The following is a 16,020-nucleotide window of genomic DNA, read 5'->3' as shown; positions in this document are numbered from 1 at the left end:
TTCTTCATCTCGCGAATGATTAATAGTTTACGTCCACGGGACGACGGAAATCACTTTTCAAAGAGATGGAGTAGAACGTCTGCTTACACAGATGACTTTATTGCGAGCTTTCAATATCCGATTTATTTCAGCTCTTCACTTTTCTCTCCTCTACAAAATTTTTGTATTAAAAATTAAATCTCCGCGAGACGAAATCACGAAATTCTCTCTTCATGTTATCTCTTTCAACACTTTTACACGTAGCAGTATCTATCTGTATAACCAAACCTGAGTCGCCATTTTTTTTTCTTTTTTTTTCCTTTCCTTTTTTTTCCACAGATGACAACACACCAACTCCAATTGTGGAGAACTCGTCCAAGGGTAAAATTTACTTCGATGGCCGACGCCGCAAGCGCAGGTCTTTAACCGAGAAAAAGGAGCTGGAACGTTCCGAGGAGGACGAGATGTACAAGCAGTTCGTGGGACAAGCCGAGGGGCATCGAAATTTTTTACGAAACGATGCCAGGTACGAGAGTTCCTTTTTCTTCTTCTTCTTCCTCTTCTTCCTTTTCCTTCCTTCCTTTTTTTTTTTTTTTTTTTAAGAACGTTTTCTTTGATCGGTCGTTAAGTTTCTGGTAAATTCTCCGAGGATATCTCAAGGGGTCTTAAACGTAATTTGATGCAACTTAACGGGGGAAACGGACGGAAAGATCGGTTGTTTAATATTGGCCGTGATGGATGGCCGTAGGAAATCAGATTTGCACCTTGTAATTGAAAGATTATGGAATATTGAAATGCGAATCTGACGAATCATGTTAACGATAATTGTATGAGGAAACAGAAAAGAAAATTTCCAATCGAGGGGAATCTTTAATCGAGAATGATTATGATGAAAAATTCGTAATAATTTTTTTAAATTGCTACAAAGATATAAAGTAAATTCATAATAAGTTCGAAACTTAAGTTTAAAAGAGTGCTTAATTGACGAATAATTAAATCGCGACGTAGCAAATTAAAAAATGACTCGTCTCTCGAAAATAGTGAATTTTGGATTCGAACGCGTATCGCGATACAACGGCAAGTAATCATCATCAAGGGAGAGGAAGAGTTGGTAAATGAGCACTTTGAACGCAAGGCAGAGATTGATCGTCTTATTAATCTCGTGCCCGTTTGCATCATAAAATCGTGAAACGTCACACGTCACAAATGGTAGCTCGTATCTTTCGGTAAATTTAATACGGTTCATCGGGCCCCGATGACGAGGAAAAAATTGCACCGCTCTTTTCGACCAACTTTCACGACTTTCTCGCGAAATATGGGGTGCCGTGGAATCCGCTTAAAGGAATATTCCGCAACAAATCGCCGTTTTACGAATAATTTCCAACAAAGAAGATACTCTCGAGTCTGAAATAAAATATTTTATTTTTAAAATAATTTTTTGAAAAGGATCTTCCGTTTTATTTATTCGATCCATGGCCAGACTTTGATCGTTAAATTTATCCAATATCTCAAAATATAATTCGAAACAGCTAGAATCGGATACAAATTACGCAATGACTCGATGGAGTATTCTTCTCCAATCTCCTAAGAGGAGGTTTCGTTTGAAACGTTACAGATACTACTCCGTGGAGAGAAGACGAAATGATCTGAGCGAGGAGTATGGCCAGGACTCGGAAATGGAATCGGATCCCTCCGTGACTTGGAGACCACGTAGAGCCCTGTCAAGTGAATATTTCATCGAGATCATGGTGGCTGCGGACGCGGAGATGGTGAGGTACCACGGCAAAGGTTTGCTCGGCTACATTTTGGGCCTGATGAGCACGGTAAGCAATATATTATTCTTACATCTCGAGTTATTTATTTGTTTATTATACTCATAATTAAATTCGGGTTATTCTTGCAAGATATAATAAATTCTGAACGGATTTTTGCTTTATTATAGTTTTTTTTCCAAGAATAAAAATAGTTGGGAATGTGTAACTTTGTGTAAAGATCTGTTACTTAATTACAGATTATATTTTTCCTTGACGATAAAATATATAGGAACGTGAATAATATAAAAATTTCAACATTAATTATTTATATCATTTTAGACTTATTTTTTTAAATAAATTCTCAAACTTATTTTTATTGAAAAATCATAATATTGGAATTATTTGAACAGTAATTGCAATTGTTATTTTATTAATTATTTGTTTTCCTTCGTTAAAAATTTTATACTTAATTGACGAAATTGTAAATCCTTTCTTTTCAATTAAATCAATCGGTCATCGATTGATATTGATCATATGAATATCCAGAATTTAATAATATTGAATTTGATTATACTAAATTATAGAAACTTAAATCAATTTCGATTACTGGAAACAGATAATCGAATAATTATTCCAATAAAAATTCCATTACGATTAATTACAACATCAACAAATGTTAGTTGCAGCGTGAAATTAAATAAAATCGTTCTTTGGAATTCCAACGTACAAAAAACCGGATATTCATTGCAGAGCATATATTTGTTTGGATGTAAAATATCACTGTGTATAATAAAAAAAAAAATACAATGGTGGACTAAGAAAAGCTAATGAAAAAGAAAGGTTGACAGATCGTGTGGGTGTATCAGTTTGTTCGAGCATGATTTTGGTAAAAGAGAAATATCACTGTGTAGAGAAAATGCATACAAATGTGACTGTATTCTTCGTGTATGATCGATCTTGTGAGCCAATTAGATCTAAAACGTTGTTGCAATTTTTAAATTAATTTCGAATATCAAAATCGACAGAAGAGTCATCCACTTTGACAACTGTTCATAGATGATTTAATTATCGCTCGAAAAATATTTTATTACAATTCTTTCCTTTACTTTTAATTTAGAAATTAAAAAAAATGCAGAAAGTACTTGATAAATACTCGAGGAGATTTATTACAAATTTACATCGAACATTCCTTGCTAAATTTCGTATTCAAATTAATAATCGAATAATTTACGTTTCCAAGAAAAAAACGAGAAGTCTTTCGTATAATAATATATCGTATTCAAATATCGCGCCATTTCCTCCGATTTATCATATCTCGATCTCGAAGAGGCTGAAACGTCTGGGAAAGCTTGGTTTTCGAAGCGATCATCGGTCATCTTTAATGTTGCGCGCGAGAGATTAGCAACCCCCCTCGGGGGTTGACGTAATGGACGTGGCTTGTCGAGGAATACAATCCTCGGCGGCGACAAGCCGGCGAATCGCATTCCGCGAGATAACCGAGATCCCGGACATTTAGAAGGTATAATGCACGCCGTGTTCCGGGGGATCATAAATTTTCGGAGCGGACGCCCCGCCCCACACGCGGACGGCCGTGTAAAATTCATTTGGCATCGGAAAGAATAGAAAGTACAAGTTTGCACCTTGGCCGTTATAAATCCGATCCCGGTTCCCCGATAACCGATCGAGCCGCTACCTAAACCAACTATTATACCTTTAACGTTGACATTTCGCCCGCGATTTCGACTCTTGGAATCCGACTCGTTTCACCACTTGCAACTGCTCCACCGTTTAACCTTGCCTTGTGATTATTATTAAAAAGGAAAAGATTCTAGATTTTTTTTTCTGAATTAATAGTTGAAAATTGATAATCTCTCTGAATGGAGGATGAAGAATTTTCGTACGAGGCAGAAGATCGTTTGCACCTGTGTATATCTGTGCGTCATAAGTTAGGAATATAATAAATGCATCCAAGGTGGATCTTTGTGAATTCTTGTGAAAGAAGCCCTTTGAATCGGTTATCGGTTTTCAGGAAATTCGAAATTGGATCTATCCGCGAAACTCTCGATCCCAACGCTGTTCTCGAGCGGGTCCTTTCATTTATTTCTTCTATTTTCGCCGGCCACGCTAGGCGCCGCTTGCAAAACCAGACCAGCGTGCATAAATTACGACAGCGTTCCTGGAGAAAAGTGTAACGGATTGGCGCGCGAAAGCAAGCAGCAAGATCGGCGAGACACATCCCACGTGAATGCTACGCTCAAACTTCCTTTGATTATCTCCTCTATCGTGTAATCCGTTAGAATAATCAGATATCGTTTCCATCATCCTCCTTCACCTTTCTATGCATCGAATTAATTTCAGAATAATTTTTCTATTGATGCTTTATTCTTCTTCGTTTAAGAATTCTGAAAATTGTTTATAGAGATAATAATCTCACGAATTTTCAAATGGAATAAAATTCAATAAACGAACGAAGGATCGAGGAAATTTGGATGAAACAGGGAGGAGAGGATATCGATGATCGATAAACGTGGTCCGTGTAATTTGACGGTTAGCCTCGCGATTGTCAACCAGGTCATTACCATCCGGTCGGCTGCATATCCCACGCGAGACGGACCACACCTCGGAGAAGAGGGCAACATCCCACGAAGCGTCCGGGACTCACTTTCACGTGCCCACGCCCGTCATTCATACGACGATTCAATCAGCCGTCCCCGGCCTGTCGATCGCCTTTTGATATTCGTCGTTCCTCTTATTTATTTATTCCTTTTCTCCCTCTCTCTCTCCTTGCCGAATGAAATCTAATTTGACATCGCGTCGAGCGCCGGTTTGATAAGTTGACAAGATCACTCGCTGGATACGTCCTGTTATCGATTATCGATTGTATCTGTTGTGTGGATTTGTAATAATTATTTGTTCATTTCCATAGATATATCTGCCATTTCGAAATGAACATAAAGTTGAAAAGGAGATCTTGATTCTTGATCCCAAAGATCAAAGTTTTAAAAAGAAAAAAGAATAGAGGAGATTAATGGATATTCCATTTCCAAATTTTGATTCAAAATAATATAAAGTTGAATATGGAAAGGAGCTCTTGATCTCAAAGATCAAAGTTTTAAAAAGAAAAAAGAATCGAGGAAGTTAATGGATATTCCATTTCCAAATGAACAATTTTGATTCAAAATAATATAAAGTTGAATATGGAAAGGAGATCTTGATCTCAAAGATCAAAATTTTAAAAAGAAAAAAGAATAGAGGAGATTAATGGATATTCCATTTCCAAATGAACAATTTTGATTCAAAATAATATAAAGTTGAATATGGAAAGGAGATCTTGATCCCAAAGATCAAAGTTTTAAAAACTTTTCCAAATGAACAATTTTGATTCAAAATAATATAAAGTTGAATATGGAAAGGAGATCTTGATCTCAAAGATCAAAGTTTTAAAAAGAAAAAAGGATCGAGGAAGTTAATGGATATTCCATTTCCAAATTTTGATTCAAAATAATATAAAGTTGAATATGGAAAGGAGATCCTGATCTCAAAGATCAAAGTTTTAAAAAGAAAAAAAGGATCGAGGAGGTTAATGGATATTCCATTTCCAAATGAACAATTTTGATTCAAAATAATATAAAGTTGAATATGGAAAGGAGATCCTGATCTCAAAGATCAAAGTTTTAAAAAGAAAAAAAGATCGAGGAGGTTAATGGATATTCTATTTCCAAATGAACAATAATCTAATATAAAGTTGAATACGAAAAGAACTGGGACATTCTTGATTCTTGACCACAAATGTAAAATCTTTACGTCAAAGTTTTTTAAAAAGAATCAAGGAAATTAATGAAAGAATAACATCATCTGCAAACTCTGTTTCCTTCAGCACGTTTTCCCGAGAGAAACGATTCGGTTAAGAAGTTTGGAACAATGAGGATGAGAGCCGAATTCATCTCATCTCCGATATTTCTGTCGCTACTTAAATCGCTTAAGCCACGTCCAATCTCGAGAACCATTTTAAACCGCCTTACGACCGGTCGATAAGATTACGGGTAGCAATCGGGACAGCATCCACGGGGGCCTTGCGTATCGGATAGAAAACGTTCGCGCGAAGAGAAGACTCGACAACGTCGACGATTGACCGAGTTTCGAGCGAATTTATGCCCGATGCACTGTGCCGACCCTGCGCGCTTTACACAGTTATCTATCGAGGAACGAGGCTCGATAATCGTGGACGCGTGCTTCCATTTAATTGAAATATTAAATTTCGTAATATACCAATCGGGATCGGCGATAAACAAAATTTCTTTTCATCGCCAATGTGTCGAACGAGTGTGACCAACGAGATAATTGATTATAAATGTACAACGTCTTGTTTTTATTCCTATGTTGGATTCCTTCCAGTAGTACAACTCTATTGTTCAGTCTGACGCAATGGTGGAAGATGTCATTCTTTTACTTTTTTCTCTTTCTCGAGGAAAACTTCTTCCTTCCTTTCTTTCCAATAAATTATCGCGTCGAAACAAAGAACTTTTAACCCTACTTTTCTCGGCGATAAGAAGATATTGAAAAAAAAACTGAACGTAGATCACGTTTTCCCCATTAGCCTGAATAGTTGGATCGGAACGGGACGAGAGGGCAGCTGTCGCCTCTCGATAAATAAATATATGAATTTTTGTCGCCGGTGTATAACCCATTTAACCATACCTGTTACAGCGTGGGGCGAGAATCCTCGTTCGAGCTCGACGTGACCACCTCGTGACGTGGAAATGGAAAAAAAACTTGCCTTCTCGCGCGCGCATTACGCGCTCTCCACCCGGTTGACACGATTCGATTCCTATACAACCGGTCCAACGGGGGGAGGGGGCCCTCCTCGTTCTCTTTTTTCCACCTTTTTGCCCGCGTTATCGCGTCCTCCCTTCGACGATCTCGATCGGTAAGTCGGTCCGTGCGAATCGTGACAATGTTGTGCAAAGAAGGGTTATTGTGCGAAGTAGAACGAGAAATTGAAATGCTCGCAACAGATATGCGTGAAATCGAGGGAATGTTGTTTCTTTCAAATATATTGGAAGAGATATTGAGCGGCTGGAAAACGTATTCAGAGTTTGTATTCCTTCCGTGGAACAATATTAAACGTGTTTAATTTAGAAGAGCGATTTTTTGGTTAGAAAAATGGGATTGGAATCGATTGGAAAGAAATTGTATTATTGAAAGTAGGATAAATAATATTACACGCTTGTCGAGTCAATAGTTCAATCGAGGATAAAATCTATATCACGTGAACATTTGATTATAATTGCAAATCGATATTAAAAATTAATATTCGTATAATTATAATTTTTCTATATTTAAATGTGAATACGTGATCTAATTTCTCGCAACATTTCTTCTAATATATTTTCTTACTTTATTTATATTCTGGTTTACACAATATTACAAATTACAGTACATATACCTACCTTATCAAAGAATGAACGTATAATTTATCATCATCAAAATTATTTCCAAAATTCTTGTTAGAAAAATTATCCCCTCTCTCTGTTTCTTCCAATGTGAGGATGCTGCAATAATCCCTCCATTCAAATAAAAAAAAATTATTACAAATTCTATGCAATCTCCAAACAAAGGAAAAGAAGAAAAAAATTGAAAAACCTAAGGAAGAAAATCCATTAGAGGATAGAATTTCCAGCTCGATTAATTCGTTCAGCCAATTAATTCGTCTCGCTTTCGCCGTATCATTGTCGGCGAAAGATAACGATCGACAGCACCACTTAGAACACCTGTGTGTTATTGGCTCGATCGTTTCTAAACGTCCATGGCCTCCTGTCGGGATTTTGAAACGTCACGCAGTCGTGGAATAAGAAAAAAGAAAAAGAATGAATTTACAAGGCAAATCACGCGGTTTGAAACGGTTTTAATCAATCAATTACCACAAGCTGGCTGGTGGTGGTGGTGGCGATCCTGCGCGAATCTGTCGCAATCGTGGCAACCAAGAGCAAAAATCTTTGGGGAAACAATGGAGTAACACATCAGCCGAGGAATTATTCCAATTGAACGCATCAACGCACCCCCTCCTTTCGTTTCATCTAATAAAGTTCGTTTCAATTCGAGAGACGGCTGGTTAATCTTCGCTCTTGAAGAAACGAAGATTTTCTCGGATAAGCAAGTAAATCGGGGGGATTGGTGATCTACGGCGCTTGTAACGAATCATTATTGGACAATTAGGGTTTAATTGCGGAGTCATAGTTGAGGGAGCAGACAAGAATTAATTGGGATCGTTTGTTTAGCTCGTTGTTCCAATCGATTCGATACGATTTTCGAATAAATAATAACAAATAATGCTTCTTACAATCATCAACTTTTCTTTATTATTTTTTCTTCCAATTTCCAAATTTTCAAAATCGTTCCCAGCTTCTTACTCCCTTTTTTACAAACTCGATCCGATTAAACTAAATTTTTTTCTATCTATTCCTTTTTTCCTATTCCTTCAACGTGAATATAATAAAATCGTGAAATAGAATATTGAAACTACGATAATTCATTGTTGATCGGAATTCAGCAGCATCTTATCCGAAAGTTATTTGCTCGACCGAAAAAAAAAAAGAAAAAGGAATTAAAAGGTGGCCTGTAAACGCGGAGTAAGTAGCGTGTAATTAAAAAGGCGACGAGGAGAGGATCTTGACCGATGTAATCGCATCCTCCGCGCGTTTTATCATACCAGTCCCACGGATTCGTTCCAAAAGGGAGATTGGGCGATCCCTGTTGGGATTCGCTACTAATTAAGACTGTGTCCCGCATTGTTTATGCACGGTATGTACTCGTGTACTCGTTTTGCTCGTGCCTCGTGTCTCGTCTCTTTGATACTTTCCTTCCAGCCAGGAAAGGCCTCGCCCTTTCCTCTTCCAACGAGACTCTCTCTTCGTCGACGACGCGATCGGGCTCGCCTTTGTAAAAATCATCTTTGTCCTCACTGATTATTAAACGCGAGGTTCGCGAGTGAGAGAAGATCTATCTTTAAAGATTTATACATTGTCCTTTTTCGTCTTTCTTTAGATTGATTAAGTTTTATTTTAAAAGTATTATTATTTCAAAAATGATTATGATGTATAGTTTTCAAGCATTTTTTTTTATTCGAAATTGTTTGAAATTGTAACGAGAGGAATTTTTCTATATAATTGAGAAAGGATTGAAGTATTTTACGTATAAATTACGTTGAAATTATTTCGAAATCATTATCGTTTTATATCGCCTCAAATTTTGTGTTGGAAAGAAGTTAAAGAAGTCGTTAAAGATAATTGATAAGAAGAATTTGAATAAAGAAACTTTTGTTATTTTAATGATTCAAAGATAGTTTCTGTACGATTTTTCCCCTGTTTCTTCCGAATGATTAAAATTTTTGTATTTATCCCGTTTTATCTTTTTGAAATATTATTTTCAAAATGATATATCCAATTTATCTTTCTTGAATTTAGAAGAAAATATTCAGAGAAAAAAAAAATTATTCACGAGAAATATCAAAATTAAAATTAAATTAAGACGTTTATCCACTTTTTTGTAATTGAAATTATAAAAAATAGAAAAGAGATCTATATCGAAATAAAATTCAACGCAAGAGAATTCGTTTCAAACAAATCTCAAACAAGATAAAAATTCCAAGTTATTTGCATTTTCAATTTGCAATCAATCATATGCTTGGAAAAAAAAAGAGAGAGAGAGAGAAAATCCACTGCGAAACGATTGGATAATTCAAATATCTCGAAAGTAGTTCGCGAACTTCCCTATAAGATTCGATTGATTTATTATTAGTATAAGCGACAGCTCTGAACTAGTTATTTATAAGTTGTTATCGAGTTTAGAAAGTTAAAAGAAGCGTAGAGGAACGAGGATTTGCGTGATAGGCTCTCGATAGACTAATCGGACGAATGTTATCGTAGGGGAGGACATAAATTAGAAATCTCTTGAATTAAAAAATTTTTCTTACGTTTCTTACCTTTTTTTCCCTCAATTAACGTAATTACGTTAACGCATTTTTATGTTCGATCCTAATGGAAAAGTATCGATCTTCGTCGCAAATAAATTAAAGCGAGAAGAGAAACTAATTAATGAAATAATCTTTAGAAGAGAAAAAGATTGTTAGAGAAGCTGACAAAAAAAAACATTATTTATTTCAATTATAATAATACTTTTTTTTTTTCTAGAAGATAAAAGAAAATATCTACAATCACAGCTCGAAACTTTAAAGCTGCTGCATTAAGCTCTGATTAAAATAAAAATGAAAATACGTAAAATATAATAAAATATTATATAAAAATCTCTCTGAATGCAAAGATAAAAATTCTTGTTTGTTTTTCAGGTGTCAAGAATCTACAAAGATCCATCCATCGGTAATCCAATAAGCATATCGGTGATGAGCATCGTTCCAATTGATAAAATATTCGGGGTTAGACGGACCAAGGGTGAGGGGATCGCGGCGGCAGACATGTTGAACAAGTTTTGCCGATGGCAACAGAGCAACAATCCGAATGAATATTCGCCGGGACATTACGATACTGCCCTTCTTTTGACCAGGTACACGTCGTTAACGCTAACCTAATTTCATTCAAACGCTTTTCCAAAAAGCAAGCTTTTCTAATATAAAAATTTTAATTTAAAAATCGTTTGTAAAGACTCTTCTAACGCTCCCACTAGCTAACTTCCTCAGAAATCTAAGGATGGACTGATACTCTGGTGTGTATCTCTATTATTCTTATAATTCGTTCACTTGAACGATCTCGAATCTCGTTGTTGGAATTTATAAAAGATTCCAGTTAGAGGCAAGCAATCTCGAGTTGTTCGAAATTTAAAAAAAAAAGTATTTTTAATATTATTAAATAATAAAGAGAAATACATTTACAGGGAAAATCTTTGCCACAATTCTGACCAGAGGAATTGCGACACGTTGGGATTGGCCGAGTTGGGACGAATGTGTTCACCAAGATCCTCGTGCGCTATAGTTCAGGATAATGGTCTAGCTGCCGCATTCACGATAGCTCATGAGATCGGTCACGTGTGAGTAAAATTATCATTTCATTCGTTAAATTATTCATTCTTTTAAAAGTCATATATAACATCGAATATTTTTATTAATAATCGCAATAACGAATCGTTATTGAATTATATTAAATGAAATAGAAACACCGATTATTAAAAAATTTTTCTTCCAATAATTAACACGATTGCACGAGATTCGAGCTAAAAAAATCTATTTGCATTTTAGATTGGACATGCCCCACGACGACGACGTGAAATGTGCAGCCTATAAGAATCGTTCCGGAATGCATAACATAATGTCGAGGATGCTGGACGATAACACCTTTCCATGGGAATGGTCGAAATGCTCCCGACACTACGTCACCGAGTTTCTCGAGTGAGTCAGTCATTACCTTGACAGGCCACTAAGCCATCTTCGTTCCGAAAAGCGTGACAATGATAGATCGCCCCTTGAACACATCTCAGACTTCATCAGTCTAGAATTTAGGATTTGCTTTTTCTTCATCTTCAGGCAGCCGCCGATGATCGCGCGTATTCTTTGAAGGATATTCGTTTCAAAGAAATTTATGATCATTTGTTTCTATTGAGAGAGAGAGAGAGAGAGATCCAGATGGCAAACCAGTTCAAGAATCAATATATAAAATTGTGAAAAACTATGAATAAGATATAATCTAATACACATAGAATTTTTAAAAAAATAACTAAAAATCTACTTTCCATGTAATTCATGGATAAAAGTGAAATGATTCAAAGCGTACATCTAGTACATATCTAGTGTAAGCATTTAAATAAATATAAATGAATAATTTATACTCTCTCTCTTTATAAGAAGTTTCCAACTAATTAATCAACAATTGATGGACTAAAATTAATCCGGACTGTTCTCAAATTAATAAATATTATATTATATTTTTACGTTGTATTGAAGAGACTAGGAAACTAGGAGAAATCATAACTCAGTGCACACCAGTGTTGGGAACAAATCCAAATTGGATTCGATCGGACAACTCGATTCTGCCGTGAATTTTTCTGCGAAGAAGGCGACTCCTCGCTTAGGAATCCGGTTCCGCTGCATTTCTGAATGGGATGACCGCCGCGCACGCCGGCGGATCCCATCCGTTTCCGACAAAAATTCGGTCCTCGAATGATGCACGACGAGCCCCCCTCCGGACGACCCGTTCAAGCCTCGTGAAATTCGTTTCAGGGCCGGAAAGGGGGACTGTTTGCTGGACACGCCGGATAAGATAATGGAACGAACGGACCCGAGAAGGCTACCCGGGGAAGATTATTCCGTGAACAAGCAGTGCGAGTTGGTATTCGGTAACGGGTCCAGAATCTGCAATCACATGGTGGGTGATGGTAAGTCAGTAAGTAAGTTCTTATACGTACGTATTGTTGAAGGATGGATTATTTACGACTTTATTAATCGCCATTTCATAATTATCGATTCGTTTATTAATCCTTTTTGAAATTTTGAATTGTTTCTAAACTGAGAAGAAAATGGTAATGTGCATATAGTTACACTTAAAGTTGTCAAAAAAAAAAAAAAAAATGAGAAAAGAGAAGAAGATGATTATTAATTTTGATTGACCGTTCTTTTTTTGAATCCACGAATTTAAGAGAAGTAGAAATATCGTGTTGAATGAACGAAAATTGTAATAAATTGTAATAAATGCAAAATTGTCATCATCCATCGTGTTCATACTGAATTATCAAAGATCAAAAATCTGAAGAAATTATTCAGATTATGAGTTAAATAAGTAACTTATTTAAGTTGTAATAAATAATTATTTCGAGTATCGTGAACAGTGCGCAGCGAACGTAGTGCTTAAGAATTGAGATAAACTGAGCGGTTGGTTGGTTATCGGCCAGGCAGTGTGCAGAAGACTGTGGTGCACCACACCGAACGAAGACCATTACGATCACTGTCGTACCCAGCATATGCCGTGGGCTGATGGCACTTCCTGTGGCCGAGACAAATGGTGTTATCGAGGCGAGTGCGTCTCACGTAGTCTCAATCTCCAGCCGGTTGACGGCCAATGGGGCGAATGGGGACGATATGGGAAATGTTCGAGAACCTGCGGCGGCGGTGTCAAGAAGAAATACCGCGAATGCGACAATCCACTTCCGCAGAACGGTGGTCGTTATTGTATTGGTGAACAGGTCAAATATAGAAGCTGTGGTACGAGGGAGTGCCCACCGGGAACTCCTGATTTCAGGTATTTTATTATTATTTTCAGGATCCAAATTATACTTTATTTGAATTTAAATAACTTTGACGTACAGATTTTTTTTTTCAAATATGAAATTTTAACAAAAGAGATGAAAAGAGAAAAATGTAGTGAAAATAAAAAGGTTATAGGTGATGAGAGAAAGAGGATTATGAAAAAAAATTTATAAGCTTTACAATATTCGATTTTCATGATATATCTTTACGTTATAAGAAACTGCAAATGAAATTAATATAACAACATTGCTGAAGAAACTAATTTAATTCTCAATAAAATATATATCTCGACTCTTTTCAAACCTATATTTTTCTTACTTATCTCCATCATGTTCTAATTCCTGTTTCAATTTTCAGGGATCAGCAGTGTTCATATTTCAATAACAACAATTTGAACATAAAGAATCTGTCGAGGGACGTTAAATGGCACGCCAAGAGTGAGTATGATAATCCGGATTCCGGCATATGGCTGAGAATGTCGTCGCTCGTTTCTCTCGTCCTCATACAATTACAATTTCTTCCTGGTTCACAGTATTGCCGCATGAACGTTGTAAATTGTACTGCGAAACGGACAGCAATCAATGTTATCCGCTGGCGGAAAAGGTGATCGATGGAACACCATGCGACCAGGATACCTTTCACATATGCGTGAATGGCTTCTGTAAACCAGCGGGTTGCGATCACGTTTTAAACTCGACGGCGGAACTCGATATATGCGGTGTCTGCAAGGGTGACAATTCCACCTGTCAATGGATCACAGGTTCTTATAACTCCACCCAATATGGTTACACCAGAATCGCCAAGATCCCAGCGGGTAGCAATAACATCGACATCAGGCAACCCGGTTGGAAAGATATGATAGATGATGGCAATTATCTCGGTACTTGATTCGTATTTATCTCTCTTTGAGCTTTGAATAACATGTATCTAATACCTTTCGAGATTGAAATTTTTTATTTTGAGAATATTTCTAAAGATTTGCCCGATTAAAATTAAATTATTCTTTAAGAATTTTTATCTGGAAAACTGTTAGAAGATTTGGAAGTTATTTATTCATTTTTATCCATATTTCAATTTAGTTCAATTTCTTATTCATACATTTATAATGATTATTATAAAAAAAATCTTTAATATTTAAATTTAAATGATTAAATATAAAGATATATTTTTATAATATAAATGTATGGAAAAATACTTTTCTTAGAAAAATTCTTAAAGAATTAATAAACTTTATTATTATTGTTGAGAAATATTGATTTTCTTTAGCCTTGCGACTTGGAGAAGGTGGAAAATATATAGTAAATGGCAACTTTAAAGTGATGACACAAAGAGTAATCGTAGATATTGGTGTCACTATAGAATACAGTGGGCGTGATTCGCGTGTAGAACGTTTAAACACTTCCAGGCCAATCGAAACTGATTTAATCTTGGAAGTAAGTATGTGCAATTAATTTTTTTCAAAATAACTACATTCTATTAAGATTAATGAATAATTTGATTAAAAAATAATATTTCAGGTTTTATCGGTAAGCGAATTAAATCCACCCCAAATTAGTTACAAATATACAGTGCCAAGAAAGATTTTAGAAAGTTATGAATGGAAATTAAGCGGCTGGTCGGATTGCACTCGCACATGTCAAGGCATAAAATATCGTAAAGCTGAGTGCACGAATATTGAATATAAAGAGGTCGTCGCCGATGATTATTGTCGCGAATCAGAAAAGCCACGGGAAGAAAGTCAAATGTGTAATAATCACTGTGTATTAGAGTAAGTATATATTGTTTAAAATTTTTAAAATTAATTAGTTCTTAATCAAATTAACAAATCTCATAGTTAATTAAATTATATTTCCAATTTTTGTTATAATATATATTTCCATCATTTTAAAAAATATTCTAAACTTCTTTATTATAATAAATTTAAAATATTATTTAATGATTCATTATCAATCTTTATAATAATCAACATAATTAATTTATTACTGATTATGATTTTTTATAATGTAATTGTAAATTATTCCAGATGGAATATCACAGTTTCCGAATGCTCTAATCACTGTGGCTTAGGAACTCGTGTTGTCACCTCTAGATGTATACAAAAATTATTGAATTCGAATCATCCACCCCGTGCAATTCCACCGCATTCGTGCGCTCATCTTGAGCGGCCAAATGAAACAGAATCTTGCATGGGACCCTGTGAAGATGCTCATTGGAGTTATGGAAAATGGAGTGCTTGCAATGCTACATGTGGAGGTGGAATTCAATATAGAACAGCTACTTGTATAGACTCCAATCAAAGAACAGTTTCTGAAGAAAATTGTATGGGACAAAGGAAAGTTTTAGAAAATGCATGTGCAAATGATCCATGTCCCAAATGGACCTTCAAAAATTGGAGTAATGTAATTAATTATTAAATTATTTTGATTTTTATATATATATTAAATTAAATAACATATTACATTAATTTAATAAACTTAAACTAAAATTTATCTATTAATCAATATATAAATATAATTCTTTTAGGACTAATTTATTTTTTTTTATAGTGCTCAGTAACATGTGGTATAGGCAAGCAATACTCACGTTATGCATGTCACATAGAGAACCGCGTCGTTCCAGACAATTATTGTGGTAAACCCCCTCTAGAAATTACTCAAGCTTGCAATTCTGGACCTTGTGAACAATGGCACAAAGGCGATTGGAGCGCAGTATGTAACAAAATTATTATTACATTATAAATAGATATTATAATTACATTATAATATTTAAGTATAAAATGATTTTAAAAAATTATAAGTTAAATTATAAATTATAATTATATATTAATTAATAATTAATGATTATTCAAATGAAATATTTTAAATATATGAAATTTTTATTTGCCTAGTGTTCAGTTACTTGTGGTGAAGGGATAAAACGAAGAAAAGTCATTTGCAAGACTCTTGATGGAATTACAAGTAATAAATGTTCGGCTTCCAATAAACCAGATAATATTACAGCTTGTATATTGAAATCTTGTCCAACAGTGGTATATTCTTT

General features: G+C 35.3%; 1 protein-coding gene and 1 long non-coding RNA gene across 6 annotated transcripts in view; one reads left to right on the top strand and one right to left on the bottom strand.

Moving 5' to 3' along the window:
• The window catches only part of LOC412091 (A disintegrin and metalloproteinase with thrombospondin motifs 9), a 120,657-nt gene that overhangs the window by 97,219 nt on the left and 7,418 nt on the right, over positions 1-16,020 (top strand). For 4 of the 5 annotated variants that reach the window (XM_016913999.2, XM_016913998.2, XM_016913996.2 and 1 more), the window contains exons 7-20: positions 319-505; positions 1,595-1,802; positions 10,078-10,292; positions 10,620-10,772; positions 10,981-11,130; positions 11,959-12,121; positions 12,627-12,973; positions 13,339-13,418; positions 13,514-13,861; positions 14,248-14,414; positions 14,499-14,749; positions 15,005-15,380; positions 15,528-15,689; positions 15,869-16,009. In XM_016913999.2, coding sequence (XP_016769488.2) covers positions 319-505; positions 1,595-1,802; positions 10,078-10,292; positions 10,620-10,772; positions 10,981-11,130; positions 11,959-12,121; positions 12,627-12,973; positions 13,339-13,418; positions 13,514-13,861; positions 14,248-14,414; positions 14,499-14,749; positions 15,005-15,380; positions 15,528-15,689; positions 15,869-16,009 — 2,948 coding nt within the window. The remainder of the gene's footprint in view (positions 1-318; positions 506-1,594; positions 1,803-10,077; positions 10,293-10,619; positions 10,773-10,980; positions 11,131-11,958; positions 12,122-12,626; positions 12,974-13,338; positions 13,419-13,513; positions 13,862-14,247; positions 14,415-14,498; positions 14,750-15,004; positions 15,381-15,527; positions 15,690-15,868; positions 16,010-16,020) is intronic. The other variant, XM_006561575.3, reaches the window with a different exon arrangement.
• On the bottom strand, positions 11,636-15,695 carry LOC102655174. The gene is made up of 2 exons (XR_409149.2): positions 15,565-15,695; positions 11,636-12,090 (listed from the first exon to the last, which is right to left on the bottom strand). It is a non-coding gene; the product is annotated as an uncharacterized LOC102655174 (long non-coding RNA).

Source organism: Apis mellifera, linkage group LG9, assembly GCF_003254395.2.
Source record: "Apis mellifera strain DH4 linkage group LG9, Amel_HAv3.1, whole genome shotgun sequence".
NCBI lineage: Eukaryota > Metazoa > Arthropoda > Insecta > Hymenoptera > Apidae > Apis > Apis mellifera.
The sequence above is the reverse complement of the archived record's forward strand: the minus strand, read 5'-3'. Positions and strand labels throughout refer to the sequence as shown.